This window comes from Macaca nemestrina, unplaced genomic scaffold, assembly GCF_043159975.1.
Source record: "Macaca nemestrina isolate mMacNem1 unplaced genomic scaffold, mMacNem.hap1 Scaffold_61, whole genome shotgun sequence".
NCBI lineage: Eukaryota > Metazoa > Chordata > Mammalia > Primates > Cercopithecidae > Macaca > Macaca nemestrina.
In genome coordinates this window covers 194,546-220,469 of record NW_027257776.1, presented here as the reverse complement: position 1 = coordinate 220,469, position 25,924 = coordinate 194,546, and the positions used below count along the sequence as shown (strand labels likewise).

The 25,924-nt window shown below is 43.2% G+C and overlaps 1 protein-coding gene and 1 long non-coding RNA gene across 2 annotated transcripts in view; one reads left to right on the top strand and one right to left on the bottom strand.

Annotated features, from left to right (window-relative positions):
• The first annotated feature begins 6,464 nt into the window (after nucleotides 1–6,464).
• LOC139361560 (disco-interacting protein 2 homolog C-like) overlaps nucleotides 6,465–25,924 on the top strand; it is a 56,816-nt gene continuing 37,356 nt past the window's right edge. The window contains exons 1-5 of the mRNA XM_071090144.1: nucleotides 6,465–6,559; nucleotides 7,180–7,346; nucleotides 7,449–8,527; nucleotides 22,745–22,954; nucleotides 25,448–25,582. Of these exons, the coding sequence (XP_070946245.1) occupies nucleotides 8,506–8,527; nucleotides 22,745–22,954; nucleotides 25,448–25,582 (367 nt within the window). The 5' untranslated portion in view covers nucleotides 6,465–6,559; nucleotides 7,180–7,346; nucleotides 7,449–8,505. The remainder of the gene's footprint in view (nucleotides 6,560–7,179; nucleotides 7,347–7,448; nucleotides 8,528–22,744; nucleotides 22,955–25,447; nucleotides 25,583–25,924) is intronic.
• LOC139361561 (uncharacterized) lies at nucleotides 8,569–11,838 on the bottom strand. The gene is made up of 3 exons (XR_011619117.1): nucleotides 11,316–11,838; nucleotides 10,886–11,054; nucleotides 8,569–8,611 (listed from the first exon to the last, which is right to left on the bottom strand). It is a non-coding gene; the product is annotated as an uncharacterized lncRNA (long non-coding RNA).

The following is a 25,924-nucleotide window of genomic DNA, read 5'->3' as shown; positions in this document are numbered from 1 at the left end:
GCCGCGGGTTTGGAAAGGGGGAGAAACGCAGCGCCCTGCACTGCAAGGGCACCGAGACGTGGTTGTGGTTCTTCCTGACCGTGACAGGCACAAATGGTGCTGATGGTGGAATGCACGGAGTTTGCCTTCAGAGAACTCCTGCTGTCTTTTAAAACCTGGGCCTCTCATTTAAACTTGGTGGCCTCAGGTGAATGGTCAGAAACAGTTTCTGATGAGGTTGCAGAGACTGTGCATGGCCTCTGATTGTGCACATCCTGTGATTGTGTATAGTCTCTGATTGTGGCCTCTGGCCTCTTTGTGGCCTCTGATTGTGTGGGTCTCTGTGTGTGGTCTCTGATTGTGTGTGGTCTCTGATTGTGTGTGGTCTCTGATTGTGCTCAGTCTCGGATTGTGCGCGGCCTCTGATTGTGTGCGGCCTCTGATTGTGGGTTGTGTGAGTTTCCCGGGATTAAGTAGATGAGCCTCGTGCTGGAGCAGGTGTGCCTTGTGTTGGGCATGTGGATAAAGAAGTTTAACCCATCCCCTCTTTGAGAATGGCAGGGCAGTAACAAAGGCGGTTGATTTATACATGGCCATCCTCGTGAGGTGAGGACCTGAAAGGTTTACTGCTTTCCCGGAAAGCTGCTCTGGGCGTCACCATCACTGATCATGGACAGCAGCTCAGAAGCCCCCTTAAGGTGCAGGGAGGGACCGGCGCTGGTCCTGTCTGTGCCCAGGCTGCTGGTCACCCTGACGGCCAGGCCATGGCTGCCTGTGCACGAAGCTGGGGTTAGAGTGAATTTGGGCAGTGTCGGCTTTGATTTAGGTCAAGACTGATCAGTCTTCCTAAAATACTAGCCATGAAAGCTTTCATAGATTGTAGTTCTTTGGGAGATTTATATGTGGTTTTTAAAGCACAGGGCCCATGGCCAGTGTTGAATTACATTTTGTTCAGTGTAACTGACAGGACACTGGACCTGAGTCTCAGGCCTGCCACAGGGTTCAGGGAGCTTCAGAGAGGGAGATGTTTGTGCTCAAGTTTTCGCAGATGGGATGGGACATGGGCATGGGGCTGGAATGCTCTCAACTTCAATCTTCAGTTATCGGTATCACCTGTGCACACGCATATCGTTTTCAAAGATGGACAAGCTTTTGGGAAATATCTGAAGACTTTTCCAGTTTTGAAAGAAGCCGAGATGACACTGGAAACGTCAGGTGTCTTGGCTGCTGATCAGGTCCATCACCACGCACATGGTCCCTAACCTGGCCCACCTCTGATCATGCACAGCGGGTGACGAGGTCCATAACCTCACACTTCTGTGCACAGCAGGTGACCAGGTCCCTAACCTCAAAAGCTTCTGATTGGGTGCAGCTGGTGACCAGGTCTGTAACTTCGCATGGCTCTGATTGTGCAGAGCTGGTGACCAGGTCACTAACCACCCACACCTCTATTCATACCCAGCGGGTGACCGGGTCCATCACCTCACACCTCTGATTGTGCATAGCAGGTGACCAGGTCTGGAACCTTGCACACCTCTGATCGTGCACAACGGGCGACTAGGTCCATGACCTCACGCCTCTCTGCACAGTGGGTGACCAGGTCCGTAACCTCACACCTCTGATCGTGCACAGCTGGTGGGCGCAGGACCCACTTCAGTGAGGGGCTGACTTCCCAGGTGTGAAGGGGGAATGTTGTGTGGCTCGCTAAGCCCCTCCATGCTTTGGGGGCTCCAGGCTGTGGCCGGCAAGTAGGAGGTTGTCCCAGGAGGCTGCTGTGTGTTGGGGATGGGAGGCAGCTGCAGGGTGGAAGTAGGATGATGTTGTAGGGGGCCACTGTGGGGGGGTGGGACGGGAGGCAGCTGCAAGTTGGAAGTAGGATGTTGTCCCAGGAGGCTGCTGTGTGGGGGGGAGGGAGGAGGCAACTGCAGGGTGGTGTGGTGGTCCCCGTGCCACTGATTTCAGGTTAAAATAGAATGCGGACCTCTTTTTACCATAGTTTTTAATTACTCCGCTAGTTTGTGTTGCTGTCTCTTGCTATGAAGTCCACAGTCTGATGTCTCTGTGGTCCCCATGTTTCCCTTCTGCTTGTGTTACCCGATCCTGTGGGTCAGCTGTGAGGAAACCACTCTCCACGCCTCATCTGGAGTGGTCTCGAGCTGGGTGTGCTGGTCTCCTTGTGGGCTAAAGTGTTCTTCTGTTACTGTTTTCTCTGTTTTTTGACCAAATTTAGCAGACTTGTGTATGATGCAAACACTTTAAAAAATGTCTTTTGCCTTTATGAAAAAAACACTTGCATTGCTTTAAAATGAACCTTTCCTGTGTCTCCATCCTTCCTCACAGATTGCTCTGTGTTAGAAACTCGGTGGTGTGTGCGCTTCATGGCCTCATTCCATCAAGCACTGTAACCTCTGATTGCAAAAGTGACTACACTCAAGGCAAAAAACTTCGCAAATGTTGGAAATAATGAACAAAAACAATATATTGTTCTCTTGTCACCCTGAAATGGCTACTCTTAATATTTTGATGTACTTCTTTGAATTCTTTTTAAGTAAAGTTGCTTCTAACACAAGCACTTTGATTATATTGATCAAATTATATTCAGGAAATAAGGAGAAAGTAAAAAGAATATCCAGTTTGGGGCAAAAAGGAAGACGACATAGAAAGAGGCTGTAAAACTCCCTGCAACTTGAAAAGCTGGGTTGTGGTGGATGTGGTTTTGTTTTTACTGTGAGAGACCACAGGATTCTTCTTGGCACTGAAGGGCAATAAGATAATACCCTGTGTGTGTTCTGGTGGCTGTATAAACCGAGCCGCATGTCCTCTTTCGAAGCAGAGAAAGCATGAGGTTTGAGGTAGTGGTTTGGTAACTTTTGGAAAGTCTGTTTGTAGGACTGCACTGCAGAGATTAGGTCAGTCTGAATTAGAATCGAATGATCTGCTCAGGCCTTGGGAGCTTTCTACACCGGCTGTACGCCTGTTCTGGATGTGGTGTAGAAGGAACAGGACTGGGAGGGTTTCTTGCTTCCCAGTCATAGAAATGCCTGCAATTATCACTGTTTGTTGTTTCTCGGGAAGCTATTTTGGGAAGGAAGTGTCCGTTCCAAGGCTGCTGGTTGGCCTTTCATCACCCTGGGGGTCTTGGTGTGGGTCACGGGAGCTGTGACTGCTCACGCGTGCAGCTCTGTCTCTCTCGCTGCCGCGCCGGTAGACAGCTGGTCACCAACACAGTGTGTGTCCCAGTGGCCTTTGAGAAGAATTCTCTACATCATTTTTATACAAGGTCCTTTTTCCTTTCAATGTCAACATCGTGCCTTCTAGCCAAGCGATATGTTCTTGCAGAAACAGGAAGTGTGGCCCAAGTGAGAAATGAGGGAATTGATCCATAACTGCTATCAGTTTTTATAGAGTTGAGCCATTGTAATTTATACACAAACATGTTAAATCTGTAGAAGTGAGTCACGGTGCCAGACCCTCACAAATGCCGAATGTCTACGTGGGACCTCTCTTCTATCGGGTCCACATCACAAGAAGAAAAGTCGCTCAAATGCAGGACGGAGTGGACGTGAATCTCCGAAAACTCCATGAATCAGAGTGACTGCTTTCCCAATTGCTGGTCTCCCCATTTGAGGTTGTGAGATTCCCGTTCTGAAGCTCCTTCAATTTCCCAGCATCCATTTCACTCCTTCATGGAGATAACAGACTCACACTGATATCTTGTTCTCAGATTTTCTAATTAGAAAAAGCACATATTTCACAAGAATTGTCCAGCTAACTCACTCCTTAGCCTGGGGTAAGCCACATACCTCTTTTCTCTTTAAAATACTCACCTTTCAGAACTCTTGGTAAATAAGAATAGGAAGGTACCATGACTTTGGCCACAAGCAGTATTATGTATAATGTGCAAGTGAGTGCCTTGAGAGCCATGGTTGCTAAAAACAAATTTTCTCAGAAGAGAAAAATGTAAGCAGTTCTTTACATGATCGTTAATTTTGTTTTGCCTAAATAACATCTTGTCGTTGTACAGGGATACAGGACGTTGCTGAGTATTGACCGGGGCGAGTGGGTCCTGCTGCCCCACTGTGTGATCCTGAATATCGACAGGGGTGAGTGGGTCCTGCTGCCCCACTGTGTGTGACAAGCCCTTTGTTTCTGGCCTGGAAATATCCTGGCTCTTTCAGTGCATTGGGGTGGTGCTGGCCCCCTTTGTTAGTTTGCATGTGAGGCAAAATCTCACGCCTTTCACTCTTGTTGACATACAGATGCCAAAACTTTGAACAAATTCTTACTAAATCAAACCCAGAAATATGTAAAAGGGATAAGAATACCATGAACACTTAGAGTTTGTTCTCATGATCTGTAGTTTTGCATTGCACATTTGGCTCATCATTCAAAAATCAATGTAATTCACCACATTAACAAAAAATAAAGCAGAAAACCCATTTTATCCTCCCGGTAGACACTGGAAAACATCTGTTGAAATTTAATAGTCCTTATACGAATTTCCTATCACATCAGGAACAGAAGGGAACTTTCTCCATTTGATAAAGGCCACTCCTGAAAAACAAGAGCTGACCCCCCTCCTCGGTGGTGGCAGCCGGGGAGCTCTGCCCACAGTCAGGGGTGTCGGGAGCATGGCCATTCTCCGTGCTTCAGGTTCGCATGGTGCACACTGGGGCCCTCGTCCGTGAAGTTAGTTAGGAGAACTAAAAGGCATAAAGACTTGGAAGCAGGGGGAGATGCTTGATGTACAGAAGACACAGGGCCTTATTTAGAACATTTTAGGAAATGTACAAACAACCAGAAATGGTGTGAATTTTGCAAGCATGCAAGATGGACTCTTCGCAACAGATGTATACAGATGCCCAGTGGCCCATGAGAGGTGCTCACCAGGGAGTCATTGGGTAAGTACAACTTAAACCCACGAGGTTCCCCTTCACAAGAGTGGAGAAGGGAGGACAGTAGCAGGTGCTGGTGAAGATATGACAGACTGGATCTCAGACTGATGGAGACTTAAAATGGCACAGCCACATCAGCAAATGTGGCAGTTTCTTTAAAATGTGTACACTTACCATATGGCCCAGCAGGTATGCTGTAGACGTTCACCAAGGAGAGCAGAAAATGTGTGTCCTTGTAAAAGAATGCACATTATCTCCAGAGTAAATTGTCATAGCCAAGAACTGGAAACAACATAAATCTCTCTCATCTGGAGAAACATGAGCAAATTCTGATATATTCATACATTGTCCTAGTTCCCAGCAGGAAAAACGTACAAAATGCTGAAACCAAAACAGACAACGGGGATGAGTTCCAGGAGCCTTGAACTGAGCAGAGAGTGAACACCACGCCGTGGAGTCCATGTGACAATGGAGAATCTATGCGAGTCTCGGGTGACGGAAGAGCGCCAAGAACACTCCTCGAGAATGAACAGTGGCTGTCTCTTGAGGGCTGGGATTGACTGGGAGGGGACTTGTGGGAACTTTGATGCAAAAGATTTGATTAGGGTAATAGATTTCCATTTATCGAAATGCGCCAAGTGTACTCAAGATCTGAACATTTCACTGTGTATACTTTGTACTCCCTACCTTCCAAAAAAACAATGAAAAAATAATTACAAATGAGCACTGAACTCGATAGATTTTTCACCGTGGTATTAGATAGCAATTCTGAAAGCATTTCTATATCTCCAGACTTAAGCAAATAAGCTTAATAAATCAGTGAATATATTGAGTGCTGCAGGTGCCAGGTTTCTTTCTTGATAAGAGGTAGAAATAAGAAAAGGCCAAAGCCTGGAATGGATCACGTGGGATTAGGTTGCAGCAGGAGGTACAAGTATCAGCTGGTGGCTCCCGACAGATGTAGACAGGGATAGAAATGCCTGTGGATGGGTGTGGGTGCACATGCGTGTACATGCGTGTGTGTGTTCTACTTGCCGGCAATGCCCAGCAGCACCCGGTGCCCACTCTTAGCTTCCAAACTCCGTTCTTCACTAGAAGGAGCCCTGGTCTAAGGGCTGGGGAATCCGGTGTCAAATCTGGGACCAGTTGAGCAACAGAACAAACCATTGTAACTATGAATCATAACCCACGAAGCCAGACTCCGTGAGTATATATGGACATATGTAAATGAATGCTGAAAGATAAAATTATTTTTCAGTGAATATGGAAGATCTAATGATTTAGAAGGAATGACAGGAAATCAGTGGATGCTAAAACTAGTAGTGGAGAATTCATGGAAAACAGAATATGCACATAGTGTCAGGGTGTCTCCTCCCAAATCTTAATTTCAACGCGAGAAGTAGCATCTTTGCTTTGGAGGCACTTAAGCACCACCTTCACTGAGTTGCCGATGTTAACATTGTCACGTAAGACACACTTCTGCGGTGTCCCTGCTAAAATGCATACTCCTGAGTCTAGTCCGGAAGATACCAAAATAAAGGACAAGCTGTGAAATAACTGACCTGTATTCTTTAACATTTCCAATTTCAGGAAACACAAAACCTGAGAAACTTGGATGCTGGACGGGTAAAAATCACATGACAAATCAATTCATCATCCTGGATTGGATCGTAGAAGAAGACAAAGTAAGAAAATTATGGAGACAGTTGACAGCATTTGAAAGTGAACTTTGTATATGACAGTTAAATTTCCGGATCTTGAGGAAAGTGAATGTGAGAGCATATCCTTGTGTTTAGGAAATACATTGAAACATTTAGGTATGGAAGGATATAGTATCTGATATTTATTTTCATTTGACTTAGAAAATTCATGGGGGAGGGGGGAAAGCAGTGATGTAAGATAGGAGCAGTTGGGCCTAAGTTGAGCCTGGTAAGTTATGTGGGAATTCGCTACGCTGGTCTTGCAGATTTTCTGTGTCTTTGAAATTACATCCAAAAAGTTTAAAACGGAGAATATGCAAAACAAAAAGCGATTTGTGGAAGTGAGTGGACTGTCACCTCATTGATCCCTTCAGTTTTCGGCCATGAGCCAAGTCAGTCACATAATGGTTTTTGACCTGGGAATTAGAAATAGTGGCCAGATGACCAGGCTCTTTATCTAGTTAGGGAGAGAAGTGTGCACAAAGGCTGACAAGACCAAGCAGTGTGATGAGCTGCTTGTGGGCGTGATGCTGAGGGTCTGGGTCCTGTCTCAGGTGGCAGCTTGGGGGTTTTAAGCCAGAAAGCCACGTCTGATTCTCTTTCAGTGGGATCATTCTCGCAGCTTCAGAGAAAACTGCCCCAACTCGTCTTCACTCACGCTGGCCATTTTTGGTGGTGGTGGTTTTATTCTGCTAACACCGTTCTCACTGACAGTTTAGGGCCTTTGAGCGGATTTTTGCCTGTGTCTCGAAGATTCTCGTCTTGACAGCCGGTATGTTTCATTCCTGTTGTTCTGATTCTGTGTTAAGAGGGTTCTTCCCTGGCTTCACAGTTTGGAGTTGCTGCTGCATCTGTCTCTGCTTTAATTCTCTAGCCCATCTATCACTTGTCTCATCCCTTAAGAAGTGGCCTGCGTGAGATGCCATGAGACTGTCTGCCTTATCACCACTGCGACCCCAACCCGTAAGGACTTACAGAGAAGGCATTCAGTGAATGTGTGGAATTAATGTAATGGGTTAATAGCCACAAAATGTCTTAATGGTTGTTTTAGTCCATTTCCATGCTGCTGATAAAGACATACCCGAAACTGGGAAGAAAAAGTTTTAGTTGGCGTTGCGGTTCCGCATGGCTGGGGAGGCCTCAGAATCATGGTGGGAGGCGAAAGGCACTTCTTACATGTCAGCAGCAAGAGAAAACGAGGTAGAAGCAAAAGCGGAAACCCCGATAAGCCATCAGATCTCATGAGACTTATTCACTATCACGAGAATAGCACAGGAAAGACGGGACCCAGTGATTCAGTTATCTCTCCCTAAGTCCCTCCCACGACACATGGGGATTCTGGGATGTAGAATTCAAGTTGAGATTTGGGTGGGGACACAGCCAAACCATATCCATAGCCAACACAGTCCTGGCCCATGGCCGGTGTTGAGCTGAGCTGCGACCGTGGCTGTGTGAGTTGGGGTGCGAGGCGTGCACACGCCTCTCAACGGTACAGTGAAAGGATTTGGAGGCTCAAACGTGTGACCTACAAAGAATCTCCAAAGATCAAGGTGCATTCACCCTAAAAAGAAAAATCTCAGTGCAGTTTACACCCAGTGTTTGCTTGCGGATATGGATTCTACAGTAATAAAATGAATAATTAAAAGTCTGTGAATAAATTTTAATGTCTTTATGGAACTGTAAACACTGATTTTCTTTCCTCACCCACCCATCTGTTGGTGAGTTTCAGAAGGTGGATGAACCGTGCTGCGGGGACAGAGAGGAGGGTGCAGCTTGGCCTCTGGGACCTAAGCTGAGAACTGAGTGACTGAGCTCTCTCCATTTCAGACGTCCACACGGAAGCTGTCCAGGCGGCTCTGGCCAGACACAAAGAGCAGAAGATGGCGGTGCCTATGCCTTCCAAACGCAGGTCCCTGGTCGTGTAGACCTCCATGGACGCCTACACCCCTCCAGGTAAGGGACACGCTCCCCGACGCTGCCTCCTGAACATGCTTGGCGCCTCAGAATTGACCGCTAGCCCAGAAGTTGGGTTTTTGCCTTCAAAATCATGGTGCAGAAATGCAGATTTTGTGAACCAGAAGTCCGAAAACAGTGCATGAAAAGTAACACTATGTATCTGTATAAATACACATTTTTAACTTTTCATCAAGATTGATACATATGATACATACCAGTAAAATCTCACACAGTTTTATTCATTTAATTCCTTGTAGGGAAAAGGGAAGAGTTTGTAACCCCATGGGTGGAATTGGACTTTTCTTCTGATTAGGCTGGTGCATGCATATTCTCAAATCTTCAGATAAGTGTGCTACATTGTTGGATTGTTTTAGAACAAGCGAATTGGACAGTTTAGGCAGCTACCCGAATCAGGTCATAAACTTTGCCTGCAAGGTGCCAGCTAGTATTTTAGTTCCTGCAGGCCATAAGGTCTCTCACAACCACTCAACTCTGCCCTCAGCCATGGGTGACAGCAAGTGCGTATGACTGTGTACCAATAAAACTTTATTTACAAGAACAACGGACCAGATTTGGTGCAGGGACCTGCCAACCCCTGATCTAAATTACTGAAGGTAATAGCCAATTTATATTTCTGCTATATAATACTGCTTTTCTTTAATCTTGAATTTTACGTAACTACCCCAATTCTCTATTTTCTCTGCCCAAATAATTATAAACTACATTTCATGATCTTCACACCCAAGTAAAGCAGAAAGTTTAGTTATCCAGATACTTGTTAGAGACACGGATTGAACCTATGCTATTTGGTGTTTAGTTTCTGTGATTGTGATTCCAACATTATTCATGCCGTTGTTGCAAGCTTGTCTTCTCAAAGGACCTGAATCACCTTACATCCCACGTTGAAGCTACATATCACTTTAAATGACCCAGTATTTTTGCTCCAATACCAAAGAAACTTAAGGTACAATACGAATAGTTGAAAATGTACAACATTTTCGGGAGTATTTTTACTTCTGAAATTTAGCTTAGTCTTGGCAAGCAGTGAGACAGAAGGACGTGCTTCAGATCAGAGCTGAGGTCAAGCGTACGTCCACATTACTACAGGCAGCTCCTGAGTTTCACCTTTACATACCTTTACAAATGAAGGTACTGGAATTTAAAGGACAGAACTTAGAGTGCATCATTTTGGGTTTTCGTTGCTTTTTGTTTTGAGACAAGGTCTTGCTCTGTCACCAAGGTTGGAATTCAGCATCATGATGGCAGCTCTTGGCTCACTGCAGCTGTGACCACCTGGGCTCACGCGGTCCTCCCACTTCAACCTCAAGCAGCTGGGACCACAGGTGCTCGCCACCACACCCAGCTAATTTTTAAGTGTTTGTAGAGACAGGGTGTTCCTATGTTGTTTCTGTTTCTCATTGACACATAACGTGTTCTTCATCTAAAGAACGCAGTGCCAGCCAGGCAAGGGAGTGAATGCCGTGCTAGCAAGTTGTTGACAAGGGAGCCCTTTCTGCCAATGTGCTCCCTTGGGCTCCTCCCTTTCCTTATTTTAATATTAAGCCACAGCACATAATGAAGGACTGGGCACGATAGCTCATGCCTATAACTGCAGTAATTTGGGAACCCAGGGCAGGTGTATGGCTTGAGCCCAAGGGTTCAAGGTCAGCCTGGACAACATGGCAAAATGTACAGAAATGCCTTTTGTACATCTTGTCTTCACCAAAAGTACAAAAAATTAGCTGAGCCTGGTGGTGTGCACCTGTAGTCCCAGCTACTTGGGAGGCTGAGGTGGGAGAATCACTTGAGCCCGGGAGGCAGAGGTTGCTGTCAGCTGAGATGGCACCACTGCACTCCAGCCGGGGCAACAGAGCAAGACCCCCATCTCAATTAGAAAAAAATAACGATAATAAATGCAGACTCTTTAAAAATGATTAGGCCAGGCATGGTGGCTCATGCCTCTAACCTCAGCAGTTTGGGAAGCCAAGGCAGGCAGATTGCTTGAGTTCCCAGCATTTGAGACTAGCCTGGGCAACATTCCAAAGCCCATCCCTGCAAAACATACAGAAATCAGCCAGGAATGGTGGTGTGTGCCTGTGGTCCCAGCTGCTCGGGAGGCTGGAGTGGGAGGATCAGGGTGCAGTGAGCCATGATCGTGCCACTGCACTCCAGCCTGGGCAACAGAGCAAGACCCTATCTCAAAAATAACATGCTTACTCCTGTTTGTTTAGTTAATGGTTATAATTTGCCAAAACTTATGGCAAAATAATTGTATGTGTTCTTTGTGTAACTAACAACATGGACGTAAAATATTTCAAGGGTTGAAATATTTTAAACCAAATTTTTGGCACTAACCAGTATGTAAGGCAACGGGCATTTTTCTTGACCACTTTGTATAAGAGAAAAGACTTTGAAATGGAAGAAACAGTGCGGTTACGGTTATTTGCTTATTTCTCGTATTGAATCCAACCGCTGACAAATGTTACTGGGTCATGTGTGATGAATAACCTCCTTGTACAGATGTCTGCAAAATATAAAATAATATTATTTGAAATGTTATTTTTGTGAAATATTTGGATTTGACCAACAGTTTTATATCAGCCATAAAGCATCCCTTGTAAATTTTCATCAGGAGTCCTCTTGATATATCATATGGGGCAGTTTTGTAAAATCGTAAATGTCAATATCATAAAAATTTTTTACTCCCAGCCTATTTGTGCTTAGCGATAGTTTGCATGTTTATTACCGTACTTACTTGATCCAAATCTTAGCTGCATTTTCTTACCTATTTTTCTTGGTTGTTGGTAACAGTGGTTAGATCTTACTCAGTTTCATTGCCCTTCAGAGAATGTTCTTGAAGTTTATCTTCTATGAAATGACTGGCTGCTGACCTGGATCCTAGTTTCTGGAGAAACTCTCATTAGGATTGTCGCAACGCTAGTATTCTATGGGTGAAACTTTCCTTTAGTTTCCGAATGTAAAGATAAAAGAATAATTTGCCAAAACTACTTCTAGCCATGATGAGAGAACAGGGACCCAAATCACCCATCTGCCCTAAACAACTGTAAAACTGCACAAAACGAATGAGGTGGCTGTTTTTAGTCTGTGACCACAGCTGTACCAGCCAGAACCTGAGGGCGAGGGCAGGAGAATGAATGAGATGCACCCACAGTACACTTGCCCTCTGGAGAACACCTGCAGACCGTGGTGCCGAGAGTTCAGGTGTGGGCGGAGTATGGCCATCCTACCACATCCAGAAGGCGGAGCTCGGAGAGAGCTCAGGTGTGGCGGAGCATGGCCACCCTACCACGTCCAGGAGGGGGAGATCAGAGAGAGCTCAGGTGTGGCGGAGCATGGCCATCCTACCATGTCCGGGAGGGGGAGATCAGAGAGAGCTCAGGTGTGGCGGAGCATGGCCGTCCTACCATGTCCGGGAGGGGGAGATCAGAGAGAGCTCAGGTGTGGGCGGAGCATGGCCATCTTACCACGTCCAGGAGGGGGAGACCCAAGTGGGTGCAGGATGGGAGCTCTCCACAGATTCACACCAACAGCGAATCCAACCAAGCCTGCCCATGTCACGATGACCCAGCCGTGCCTGTGCTAACTGCTAAAACAAGAGCTGGAAAGCTTCAGAGGGAGGTTAGGGATCCTGAGTGTGCTCAACAAGTTACCCACAATGTGTAATATTCAGCAAATAATCACCGCATACACAGAGAAACGGGGGGTAGAATCTGTGGTCAAGAAAAAGGCAGTAAAAAGTGCACACACATGCAGGATGGTCTCTGTCACTCACCACATGCGGCGGCTGAGCACATGACGTGTGCCTGGTCTGAACTGGATTTGCTGCGTGAAAGACATGCCAGTTAATATAAAAAATAGAAAATATTGTATTTGTTTTTTTTTTTTTAATTTGAGACGGAGTCTAGCTCTGTTGCCCAGGCTAGAGTGCAGTGGCGTGATCTCGGCTCACTGCAATCTCCGCTTCCCGGGTTCATGCCATTCTCCTGCCTCAGCCTCCCAAGTTGCTGCCCGCTGCCACGCCTGGCTAATTTTTTGTATTTTTAGTAGGCACGGGGTTTCACCGTGTTAGCCAGGATGGTCTCGATCTCCCGATCTCGTGATCCACCCGCCTCGGCCTCCCAAAGTGCTGGGATTACAGACTTGAGCCACCGCATCCGGCCTATTTGTATTTCTTATTGCAAGTATAGTATGAGCATTTTGAGTTAAAAATATACCAGTAAAATTAATTATACCTGTTTATATATTTATATGAGGCTACAAGGAAGGTTATGAGGCTACAAGGAAGGTTTCAAGTTCTATAACAGGACTCTCATAATTCTGTTGGAAAGTGCCAGTCTACATGTCTGATACAGCAGAAAACTGAGTTTTTAAATCTACAATTATAAATATTTAGGGAATCAGAGTACAACGTGTCAGAGAATGAAAATATTTTAATTCTTGAGCCAGAGGAAGGGAAGACACTTTTCACTATAATGGAGTTGGGGAATTTCAGGTTCTGTACACGATAATCTTGAGAATTGTCACTCCCTCCTCACAGGTAAAAAGCTGAGCAAACTGAAAAATCAGCAGCTCTTCTTAAACCTGCAAGAGACGTGAGGTCACCGGCAAGCCACTGTCCCCAGATTGGCTGGACAGGTAAAGCAGATGAATCACCATACACTGGAGCACAATGCTCCAAGGAACCCACGCTGGGATTGGAAACCCTGAACTGGAATTGACAAATTGCTGCAGTGAGCTGTGGCCACGTCTGAGAGTTAAAACCTCCAGGAGGCCTGTGCATATGGGTCTCATGCTTTTGTGAGTTGTATCATCAGAAGCTCAATCAGGTTCTCGAAGTAAACATCAGAGAAAAATCCCCTCATACTTACTACAGGGGAAAGAGAATAGGAATCATTTTTCAATATGCAAGTGCACTCTTCACTAGGTCCACCTTCCTGAGAAGCTAGTTAAGTGGAGACTAACCTGGTGGGATTTTATCAGAGCCTTCTGACCTGGGAGAAAGGGAAATACCCAACTCCAACCTCCAGAGCTGAAAAGCAAAAAAGAACGGAGTATCCAAGCACTATGGGACTTCCACAGAGGCATAAAATATGCATAACGGTAATACAAGGGGGAAGAAAGAGGAACAGAAGAAATATTTGTAACAGTAATAGCTGAATTTCCTCAGATTAATGCCAGACACCAAACCATAGATCCAGGAAGCTCAAGAAACACCAAGAAGGATAAATGTAAAAACGATGACGACAAAAACAAAACAAAAATAAACTCTATTTGGGCATAAAATATTGAAACTATGGTGAATCAAAGATTAAAAAGCAAAGAAACCAGAGTAATCTCCTTCCCTATGGAGGATCAAAGATAAGAATTATTTTCAACTTCCCCTCAAAAACCATGAAAGCAAGAAGTGGAGTGAAGTATTTAAACTATTGAGAGGAAAAAAATTCCGTTAACCTAGAAGTCTATACTCTGTGAAATTATCTTTCAAAAGTGAAGAAAAAGAAAAGACCTTCTCCTACAAAAATTGAAAAATTTGTTGCCGGTAGACCTGCCTTGCAAAAAATGTTCAAAGTTCTCTAGAGAAAATAGTAGAGGTCAGTAACTCAGCTGTGCACAAAGAAAGGAAGAGCACAGTCTGTTTACAGGGCTCACAGCTGTCATCCTAACACTCTGGGAGGCAAAGATGGGAGTAGAGCTGGAGGCCGCTTAGTTGAGACCAGCCTGGGCAACGTTGTGAGACTCTGTCTCATTAAAAAAAAAGCCAAACGTGGTGGCCAACACCTATAGTGCCAGCTACTTTGAGAGGCTGAGACGGGTCACTTCTTGAGCCCAGGATCCCGTTCAAGGCTGCGGTGAGCTATAATGATGCTGCTCCACTCCAGCCTGGGCAACAGAGAAAGACCTTGTCTGTTTAAAAAAATAAATAGAAAAACAAAAAGCATTAAAGAAGAAATAGTGAAGGTAGAAGAAAATCTTTCATTTTTCTTAACAGATCTAACTTAACAGTTCATTCATAATAGCGACGGTAAATATACTGTATTATATGCTTATGTATATGTCATATACACACACTTAAATATAAGTGAAATGAATGAGAGCAGTGATACCCAAGGGATGGGAGAGAGCAATTAGGAATTAGGGTTATTTTGTTATTATAGTGTGCTTGCATTATCAAGAAACCAGTGTAGTGTCATTTGAAAGTGGACTTGGGTTACTTGTAAATTTATATTGCAAATTCCAAGGCAGCCACTTAAAAAAAAAAAAAAAAGTAACTGATATGCTAAGAAAGGAAAGAAAATAAATCATAGAATATGCTCAATAAAGACCACAAGGAAAAAAAAGTGAAAGACAAAAACAAAGAACAAGGGCAACAAATAGAAAATAGTAACAAATATGGTAGATGTTAATTCAACTGTATATTATTACTTTCAATGTCAGTCCAAATGCACCGAACTATATATTATCTATAAGAAATCCACTTTAGATATAAAGACATACATATAGATCAACAGTAAAGGGATGGCAAAAGATATAAATGTTAACACTAATTTTTTGGTGTGCAATGGCCTGATATCTCACTGCAACCTCTGCCTTCCAGGTTCAAGTGATTCTCCCTCAGCCTCCCGAGTAGCTGGGATTACAGGCATTTGTCGTCATGCCTGGGTAATTTATTTATTTTTTCTATTTTTGTACAGATGGGATTTCACCGTGTTGGCCAGGCTGGTCTTGAACTCCTGACCTCAGGTGATCATTCTGCCTTGCCCTTCTAAAATGCTGGGATTACAGGCATGAGCCACCGTGCCCGGCCAACACTCATTTTGAAAAATGGAAGTGGTGATATTAATTTTAGACAGAGTCGACTTTACATCAAGGAAAGTTACCAGAGATGACTATTACGTAATAAAGAGGTCAATACTCCAAGAAGATGTAACAATCCTTAAATGTACTTTTGCTAACAAAGTATCAGAATTCCAAAGTAAAAACTGATAAACTTCAAGGAGAAATAATTAACCCACTATTATAGTTGGAGACGTTAACACCCCTTTATCAGAAATGGACCAATTCAGTAGCCAGAAAAGCAGTAAGGACAAAATTGAAATCGGCATCCTCAGTCAACTGTATGTAACTGAAGTTTATAGACTATTTCCTCCAACAGCAGCAGAATACACAACATTCACCAAGACATACCATGTTGTGGTCCATTAAACACACCTTAACACATTTAAAAGAATAGGAATCAAACAAGTATGTTCTCAACCACAGTAAAGTAGAAATCAATAATGGACGACTGGAAAATATATTAGGATATTAAACAGTACACTTATACATAATACATTGTTCAAGGAAGAAACCTGAAGATTTCTTTGAATTTTTGAAGTAAATGAAAATGAAAACTTGTTAAAATTTGTGAGCTGCAGTGACAGTAATGTTTATAGGGAAATTTATAGATTTAAATGCATACGTTAAAAATAAGATCTAAAATCAATCAGCTTCCACCTTCGAAAACTAGAAAAAGAACATCCAATTAAATTCTAAGCAGGAGACAAATAATGAAAGAGCAGAAATCAATACATTGAAAACAGAATATCAGTAGAGAAAAATCAATGAAACCAAAAGCTGGTTCTTTGAGAGAAAATCTGTAAGCCTCTAACAAGAAAAAGAAATACAGCAGATAAATTACCAATATCAGAAATGAAATAAGGGACATAACTACAGATCCCATGGACATTAAAAGGATAATAAAAATTATGAATAACTCTATGGCCACAAATTTGATAACGTGGATGAAATGAACCAATTTCTTTAAAGACAGAATTTGCCAAAATTTGAACAGGAAGAAACGATCTGTATGGGCCTGTATCTGTTAAATTGAATCAGTGGTTAATAACCTTTCAAAACAGGAAGTGCCAGGCCCAGATGGGTTCACTGGTGAATTCTACCAAATATCTAAGAAGAAATTATACCAATTATCTACAATCTCTTTCAGAACATAGAAGCTGAGGAATACTTCTTAACTCATTCTATAGAGCCAGCATCATTTTAATATCAAATACCATTTTAATAACAAAATATTACAAGAAAACTACAGAACATCTCTCATGAACATAGATGCAGTAATCTTCAATAAAATATTAGCAAATCTAGCAAAAATTGTGCACTAAAACCACATGGAATTTCACGTATCCAAAGCCGGTTTAACATTGAAAAGCCAATTAACGTAATTCATCACATTAATGGGTCAAAGACTAACAGATGCCTCATCTAAGAAGATATAGAGATGGCAAATCGACGTATGAGATGATGCTTCACATCACGTGTCATAGAGAAATGCAGATGAAAGCAACAGTAAGATATCACTACACCAGAATCCAGAACACTATCAACACCAAAGCCTGTGAAGATGTGGAGCTGTGGGAATTCTCTCTCATTCATGGCGGGTCTTAATAAAAATAGAACAGCCTTTAGGAAGACAGATTGGTGGTTTCTTACAAAACTATACTCTTACCATATGATAAAGCAATTACACTCCTTGGCATTTGCTCAAAGCAGTTGAAAACTTATGTCTACACACAAAAGCCTGCAAGTAGATATTTAGAGCAGCCTTATTCATAGATGTCAAAACTTGGAAGCAACCAAAATGCCCCTCAGTAGGTGAATGTATAAGTGAGCTGTGGTACATCCAGACAATGGGATATTATTTGAGGCTGAAAATAAATGAGCTATCCATAAAAAGACACGGAGGAAACTTAAAGGGCATATTGCTAAGTGAAAGAAGCAATCTGAAAAGGTTGTTGTATGATTCCAGCTTTACAACATCCTGGAAAAGGCAAGACTATGGAGACTGTAAGAAGATCAGTTGTTGCCAGGGGGAGGCAGGGATGAATAGGCAGAGCAGGAGAGTTTTTAGTATCATGTGATCTCTGTATGATACTGTAATAGTGGATACATGTTATGCATTTGTCCAGAGCCATATATTGTACAACACCAAGAATGAACCCTGATGTGAATGATGGAGTTGGAGTGGTAATGATGTTTCACTGTAGAAGTATCAGTTGTGACAAATGTACCAGTCTGGTAGGCAATGTCCATGATAGGAGACGCTGTGCATATATAGGGTATACATGAGACATCACTATGAAGCTGGAAAATATGACACTGAGATGAAATGGCGCTGATGGGCTTAACAGGTTGGAGAAGGAAGATGAAGTCTGTGGGCTCGAAGGGAGATGAAAAGGAATTAACCAAAGTGAAGCCCAGAGAAACAAAATGAAAGGAAAGCCAACAGAACCTCAAGCTCCTGTGATACGTCAATATACTTGTAATACAAGAAGGAAAAGAGAGAGAAGAGCAAGAACCTTTGAAAACAGGAGTCAAAATTTTCTCAGATTGATGTCAAACACCTGTGTCCGGCCCCGAGAAGTTCAGTGAACTCCAAGCAGAACAAGTATAGCAAGAAGCACATCCGAGTTCATGATAGCCAAAGTACTGAAATCCCAAGATTAAGAGGAGATCCTGAAAGGACTCAGAAGGAAAAGACACGTTACATACCAGAGAAGCATTTCAAAAACGCGTGACTTCTGTGAAGATACAGTGGAGACCAGAAGACCATGGAAAGACATTTTTTTAAAGCACTAAAAGCAGGAGAAAGGCCTGTCAACTCATATCCAGGGAAAATCTCCTTTATAAACAGGGGTGAAACAACACATTCCCAAATATGAAAGCTGAGAGAATGTGTTATCAGCAGAACTACACTATAAACGTGCTAAAGAATGTACTTGGCTGATTGCAAAGGATATCAGATGAAAGGTTAGCTCTACGGAAAAGAACCCTAGAAATCATAACAGTGCACTCTAAATTTTCTAGAATATAAAATCATAGAATATTTTACTCTGATTTTATGGTTTTTGGTTTTTTTATGATCTTATAATTTTATGATATAAAATCATACAATGTACACACTTCTCTATGCCTCCTTTACCTGTTTTGAAGTCCTTGCTGTACCATGCACCAGTAGTTTATTTCTTATTATTTATTTATATTCTATTTGATAGATATGACACATTCTGTTTATTCATTTACCAGTTGGTTATTCATTGTTTCCATATTCAGCTGCCATTGACATTAATGTACATATCTTTGTGTATGCATATAATTTCTTTTATCTTAAGTGGATGCCAAGTAGCATGATTGAGTCTTATTGTAAGTTTAGGTTTAGCTTTTTAAAAACTGCCAAATTATTTACAAAATAACTGCACCATTTCACATTTCCACCAGCAGCATATGCTCATCCCAGTTTCTCCACATCATCACCACCAATAGTTACTGTTATTTTTATTTTTGTCATTCTAATTGATGTGGAATGGTATATCATTGTGTATTTACTTTGCAACAATGAATGATGCTAAGCATTTTTAATGTGCTTATTAGCTTTTAATGTGCTAATTCCTATTCATAGCCATTTGTATATATTGGTAAAATGTTCAGATTTTTTGCTCATGTTGTAAATGGGTTGGTTGTCATCTTATGGGTTACAGGTGCCTTATGCAATCTGAATATAAGAGTTTTACAGATGTAACGTTTCTCAGTGAAAGAACAAACTACTATGTAGCAGACAGAACAAAGCCTTTCCCCCAAGATACCCAGGTCCTATTCCCCAGAACTTATGAACCTGTTGTCTGAAGTGGTTAAAAGGCATTTTGCAGCTGATTAATTTAAGATCTTGAGATGGGACCATTATCCTGGTTTAAGTAGGTAGACCCACTGTAATCAAGAAGGTCCTTAAAAGAGAAAAGAACTGGAGACTGGATTGATGCACTTTAAAGATGAAGAGGGGCCATGAGTCAGGGACACAGGTGGCCTCTAAAAGTTGGGAAAGGTAAAGAAATGGATTCTCCTTTGAAGCCTCCAGAAGGAACGTAGTTCTGCTGACACTTAGATTTTACACTTCTGACTTCTTCATCAATAGGATAATAGATTTGTCTTGTTGTAAGCCACTAAGATCAAGGTAATTTGTTACATTAGTTATAGGGAGATAATCATCTTTTAAAACTTACTAGTTTTCTATTTTAATGAAGTCCATTTCACTAATTTTCATGGGTTGTGTCTTTGGGAGTTTTAGAAGTGTCATGGTCTTACTGTTCTTTCATTTAGGTCTGTGATCCATTTGGAGTTAATTTTTGTGTGTGCAGTAAAGATCTAAGTCGGATTTTTGTTTTCGTTTGGTTTGGGGGATTCTTTCCCCCACGGTTTTTCTTTTTGGTGTGTGGGTACCCAGTTGCCACTGCAACATTTGTTGAAAAAACAAACTACCTTTCTTTTACTGAATTGTCTTGAGACCTTTGTCAAAAATAAATTAATCATAAATATAAGGCTTTATTTCTGAGTTTAATTCTGTTCCTTTGATGTATACATCTATTTTTGTGCGAATACCACTGCCTTAATAACTATGACTTTATGTAAAGTTTTGAAATCAGATAGTGAAGTCTTCCAACATTGTTTCCCTTTTTCAAATTTATTTTGGCTATTGTAGGTCCTTTGTATTTCCAGATAAAATTGAGAATAAGCTTTCCATTTCACACACAGCCTTCTGGGATTTTATTAGGCAGTGCCTTGAATTAATGGAACAGTTTTGGAAGAATTGTCTTGATAATGCTGCGTTTTCGAATTCACGATCATGAATCTGCCTCCATTTATTTAGTTTCCATTTATTTGGATCTTTAATGTCTCTCCGTAATGTTTTATAGTTGTCATTGTACACATTTTGCACCTTTTTGTTAGAAGTTCAGCTGAATGTCTTCTGCTTTTGATGCTATTGTGAATGGAACGATTTTCTTAATTTTATTTTCAGGTTTTTTATTGCTAGTATATGTATATCTTTATCTTGTGTCCTATGATCCCATCAAACTTTGTTTTAGTAATTTTTGGTGTACTTCTTGCTATTTTCTACATGCCAAAGTCAGGTCATCTATGAATAAAGACACTTTTATTCCTTTCTAATCTGGATGTCTTTATTACTAAACTTGTTAATTTATTTCACCAGCTAGAACCTGCCAGATAATGTTGAATAAAAGTGGCAAGAGGGGACATCTTTGTCTTGTTCTCCATCTTAGGGAAAACGCATTCTATTGTTTACCATTAAATACAATGTTAGCTGTGGCTTTTCAGGAATGTACTTTAACAGGTTGAGGAAATTGCCTTCTATTCATGGTTTGTTGAGTTTCGTTCTCTTGAATTTGTCAGTACTTTTCTATGTCTCCTAAGGTTAACACGCGGTTCTACTCCGTAATTCTTTACCGCGTATGACATTAATTCAGTTTTGAATGTTAAATCAACCTGACTTCCTGTCCCCATGGTGTGTAATTCTAGTCACCACTGGTCATGCTGTATCATCCATTTCATATGCTGCTTGCTTGGTTTGCTGCTATTCTGTCGAGTGTCTATATCACATTATTCTGCAGGTTTCTTGGAAAAGGTAGGTGGGAGTGAGGAATGAAAGATTGGAAAGGGTTTTGAGAAGACGTTCTGGGGAGATGGTTGTGCTCCAAATGGACACCTGGTTGTGTACCTTTCTCAAAAGTCTCAAGGCTGTGTCAGTTTTACTTTTACTTTTATATAAATTGTGTAAGTTTTCTTAAAAGGCAGGGTCGGCCAGGCGCAGTGGCTCATGCCTGTAATCCCAGCACTTTGGGAGGCCAAGGCAGGCAGATCATGAGGTCACGAGGTCAGGAGATCGAGACCAGCCTGGCCAATATGGTGAAACCCCGTTTCTGCTAAAAATACAAGAATGAGCCAGGCATGGTGGCACTTGCCTATAATCTCAGCTACTTGGGAGGCTGAGGCAAGAGAATCACTTGAGCCGGGGAGTGACAGGTTACTGTGAGCAGAGATGACACCACTGCACCCCACCCTGGGCAACAGAGCAAGACTCTGTCTCAAAAGAAAAAAAAGCAAGATGATAGAGAATTTTCAGGCTCCTAATATTATTGCTTGTCTAACAAGTAAACTTTTTAAAAAATTCCCAAACAGCGTAAGTCATGTGACAGTGGTAATAAGTGTGAATATTGTTTGCCCTTACTGTCTTTTAAGAAGCAAACCAGTGTCTTAAGATTATTTGCTGTGACTCCTTCTCTCACCCAATGATCTGGAGCTGCTCACCTGAGCCAGCGCCTCCCATCACTCACTTGTAGGTAGGATTCTGAGTGTCATTCTTACGTTGAAGTTTAACAAATACAGCAGCAATTTATTCCCAAAAACCTTGGTGCTGCATGAAAAGTTATTAAATGAAAAATGTTCTCGCGAATTATAGTGAAAAAAGGGATGTATTTTCTCATAATCCAAGATATCCAATTTGTACAGATAGAAAAATCAATAATGACAATGTATAAGAAACGAATAGTGTAAAGGTGAATAGATTTGAGTGCAAAATGTAACATGAGGGTTTGTTGTGTGCCCCAGAGGAAAGCGGGGAGGTGGAGGGGCCGCTCTATGTGAGGCACATTCTGCTTTCCCTCCTGTTACCATCATCAGCGTCTTGATCCTTAGAGAGCTGCATGGGTATCGAACACACCGATGTAGAAATAAATCAGCTGCATGGGTATCTAACACACTGACATAGAAAGAAATCAGTTGTATGGGTAACTAACACACAGACGCAGAAATCACCTGCATGGGTATCTAACACACCGATGTAGAAACAAATCAGCTCTATGGGTAACTAACACACAGATGCAAAAATCACCTGCAAGGGTATCTAACACACACACCAACGTAGAAATAAATCAGAGCCCAGAAGAGCATCTCAGGACTAACCGGGGCTAAACATAGTCACACTGAGACTCCTGAGAGCTGCACAGGCCCTCCGCCTCCCCTTGCCCTCTCACTTTCTGACTGACACAAGAAAACACTTGGTTTCTTCCCAAACTGCTGTGTAGAGGAAATGTGTCAGTGCATCTTTGAGATGACAGTATCAAACATCTTATAGCATGTTTGTATAAGGTGCTTTGGAAGCAAAATTCATTATGCTAAAATAAATGGTTCATTATCTGAAAAGTGGTTTAAATTCTCAAGAGTGTCTACGGCAAAAAGTCATTAAACAACTGTTCAGACTTGCGTGAAGTAAATCTGTGTTGGAGGGACTGAGATTGTAGTGCCTGTTTTTGCTACAGCATATAGCAAATTGCCTTTCTTCTTACACAGATACCTCTTATGGCTCAGAAGATGAAGGCTCAGTGCAGGTGGACTCCCAGGGCGCCCCGACCTCCAGCCAGGGCAGCATCAAAGTGGAGCACTGGATCAGTCAGGCCATCCACGGCTCCACCACGTCCACCACCTCCTCGTCCTCCACGCAGAGCGGGGGCAGCAGAGCTGCCCACAGGCTAGCGGATGTCATGGCCCAGACCCCCATGGGTGAGCACGCTTCACAGTGTCTTTCTGTGCCTGTTGTCTAAACCCCTTTGTGTGTGCACGTTTTCCTCTGTTTGTATCTTGGCTGTGGAATCCCTTAGTGGAAAGAGCGCAGAGCCCCTCTGGCCCCTGGGGTGCTTTGGTTGGATTGTTTCTGGAAGCTGCTGTACTGCTTTTCTCATGCCCAGGTTCCTCCCACAGCTGGAATTCCAGGGGCCTTGTTACTGGGGAATCCCGCAGCCATATCCGAATTCCAGGGGCCTTCTGTTTTATAAGTCCTTTCGTGTTCCTGGGGAATCCTGCAGCCATATCCGCTTCTATCTTTTCTTCTCACTTATGCTCCTGCGTGAAACCTTAACAGTCCCAGTCAACAGGACAGGGTTTTAAAGTGTGCTCCTCCTGACCACGGGAGTCATTTAAGGAAACGAGGGCTTTAAGCACGGCCGCTTTACGCTGCTGTCTGCCACAGGTGTTCAGATTTCTTGGGCGTGGCGCACTGTCTTGTGTAGGTTCTATGACAAGGGAGATCCTCTGTATTAGAAAAAGAGCAAAGTTAGGATCACTGCCCTACAACGTTTGAAGATGCCGTGGAAAAGGAGTGAAGTGAGAATTACTAGAGCTAGAGTCGACACGTGGGGGAGCCACGATGAGCCTCGCGTCGCTCTGCCTTTGAATGGTTCAGGAGAAAATGTTTTCCATCAAGTATGGGACTTGGGTTGAATAGGTTTTGGTGTGTGTCTCTATTAAAGCAGTAACCGGAGATGACTGTGTACCACTTCGCCGATGACGGAGCACGAGCCGCAGGCTCAGACCCTCCCGGCACCAGCTACCACAGGAAAGCCTGATCTCTGCAAAACCCTCAGTGGGAAGCAGGTGGACGTCATGTGTGATCAGATAGCCGACAGACACCCCAGAACCCCAGAATGTTCACTTCTAGATCACTGACTCCTTCACACCCAGAGGTGTTTGGGATTGACTTGGGTCCCAGCCCCTTCGGTGCTCACTGACACTGAAAGCGTCAACTGTTTTCTGTCTGGAACAGGAGTTTGCTGTCAGGAGAGCTGGGTCTGTCTCACTTTTCCCAATAACTGCTGCTGGGATCTTGAAGTCCCTTCTCCTGCTTTAGGCTTGAGTGAGGGAAAAAAAATTGAAAACAATAATTTTTCTCTCTCAACTGTTGTGAGTATAAAGGAGAAAACAGAAATACTCTTTAAAAGTTTGCAAAGTAGTACTCAAATGCAAAGCAGTGTTAAACTTCAGTTTGACACAGTTTCAGGAACATGTACACTCGTTTATGTGAATTAATAACCCTACCTGAAATCACAGCAGGCTAAACATTGAACAGAAATGTGTGACTGCTACGTATTTTTCCATAATAAAATTCCATGTGTATATTGGATTGCAGGATAGTGGCCAAGGCTCTGCCAGACGTGAACGGGGAGGCCAGACACCGCCTCTGCCACTTGGTGGAAGCATTTGTATCCTCGGATTTTATTCAATTTTAAGAAAATGCACAGAATCTTACCAAGGAAAACACATATTTTTGAATAAATGGATCACTGCACTTGGGCCTCCCTTTGTGGGTTTACCCTTTCAATACTGGAGGAAGTTTTAGTACAAAGAATTAATTTATCCAAACTATGAGGGGCTCCTAACTCATGTACGTCAGGGCTCAGTGTGACCCAAATGTAACTCTCGGCTGATCGCGTTCCGGTAATTTCTAATTGGGCACAAAGATAATCCTCCTAGACTATCTGGAAATTTTCTATAAGTTTGAGAGTTTTTTGGAAAAGCTGTGACAAAATAATGAAACTTGAAGAGCAGAAATATTTTGTGTGGCAAAAGAAGAGAAGTAAAAAGTCAGATGTGCATTTGACCTTCTGAGATAATCAGAAGCCTGTGAATGAGAACTTAGCATCTGTGATCATGTGTGCGTGAGTGTTCTAAGGAGTCCAGGCACAACATAGTCACACTGGCCAACCCCCCCGCCCCGATCCTACATGGTCATAGCCATTACTGTTCCCATTTGATGAAGAAACTGAGGCACGGAGAGCTTTAGGGACATCCCCAAATCCCCAGAAGTTTTCAGAGCTGGGTTTCCATTTCCAGGCCCTGGGCTCCAAAGCGCGAGTAAAGCCCTGGGCTGTGTGGACGGTGGCCGACAGGAAACGGGACCCTTCCATGAACACACACACGCTTCCTGGCGCCCTGCCATTGCCGGTCTAACGTTATTCTAGTTAAAATGCCGCTGACGTGGCTCCTGTTAGGAAATTGAGGTTTCACCGAACTCTACTCCATTTTCGGCAACATGAGTTATGCTGGGGTCCCCCTTTGTGCCAGATGTTTGTGGCAGACGTGGCTGAGATCGGCTTTGGCTTCTCACGGCACCCCCAGGGTGAGCGTCTGCGCTCCCGTCTCTTCCTGAGCTATGGCTTGCTCAACCTGCAGAGCAAACGCCACAACCACCAGAAACACTCACGATGTGCTTCTTTACAGATAATCATTCTGCACCTCCTGACGTAACCACGTACACCTCAGAGCACTCCATACAGATGGAGCGACCACAGGGTTCCACGGGGTCCCGGACAGCGCCCAAGTACTGCAACGCCGAGCTCATGGAGACCGGGGATGGTATGTCCCAAAGCAGAGATGCGTTTTTTTCTGGGAAACGGTTTGTGCTGATGTCCCGTTCTGTGCCCGTGACTGGGTGTGTTTCTTCCTGGGGTGCAATCTGCTGCCATTTTATCTGCTGAATAACGAACAGTGGTTCAGCAACTGAGAAATTCTTGTTCAGGTGTTAAGACCGTGAACAGTCACTTAGAAGGGCAAGATGAAGTTAAATGTACAACAGAATTACTGTTAGATGGGCCGATATGTTGCTTTAGACTTCGGAGGAAAGAGGGTCTTTTTATCCATGTTGGACAGAGATGTCAGCGACTTGGTAACAGGCTGCGGCCCAGGGCTGCTTCTTCC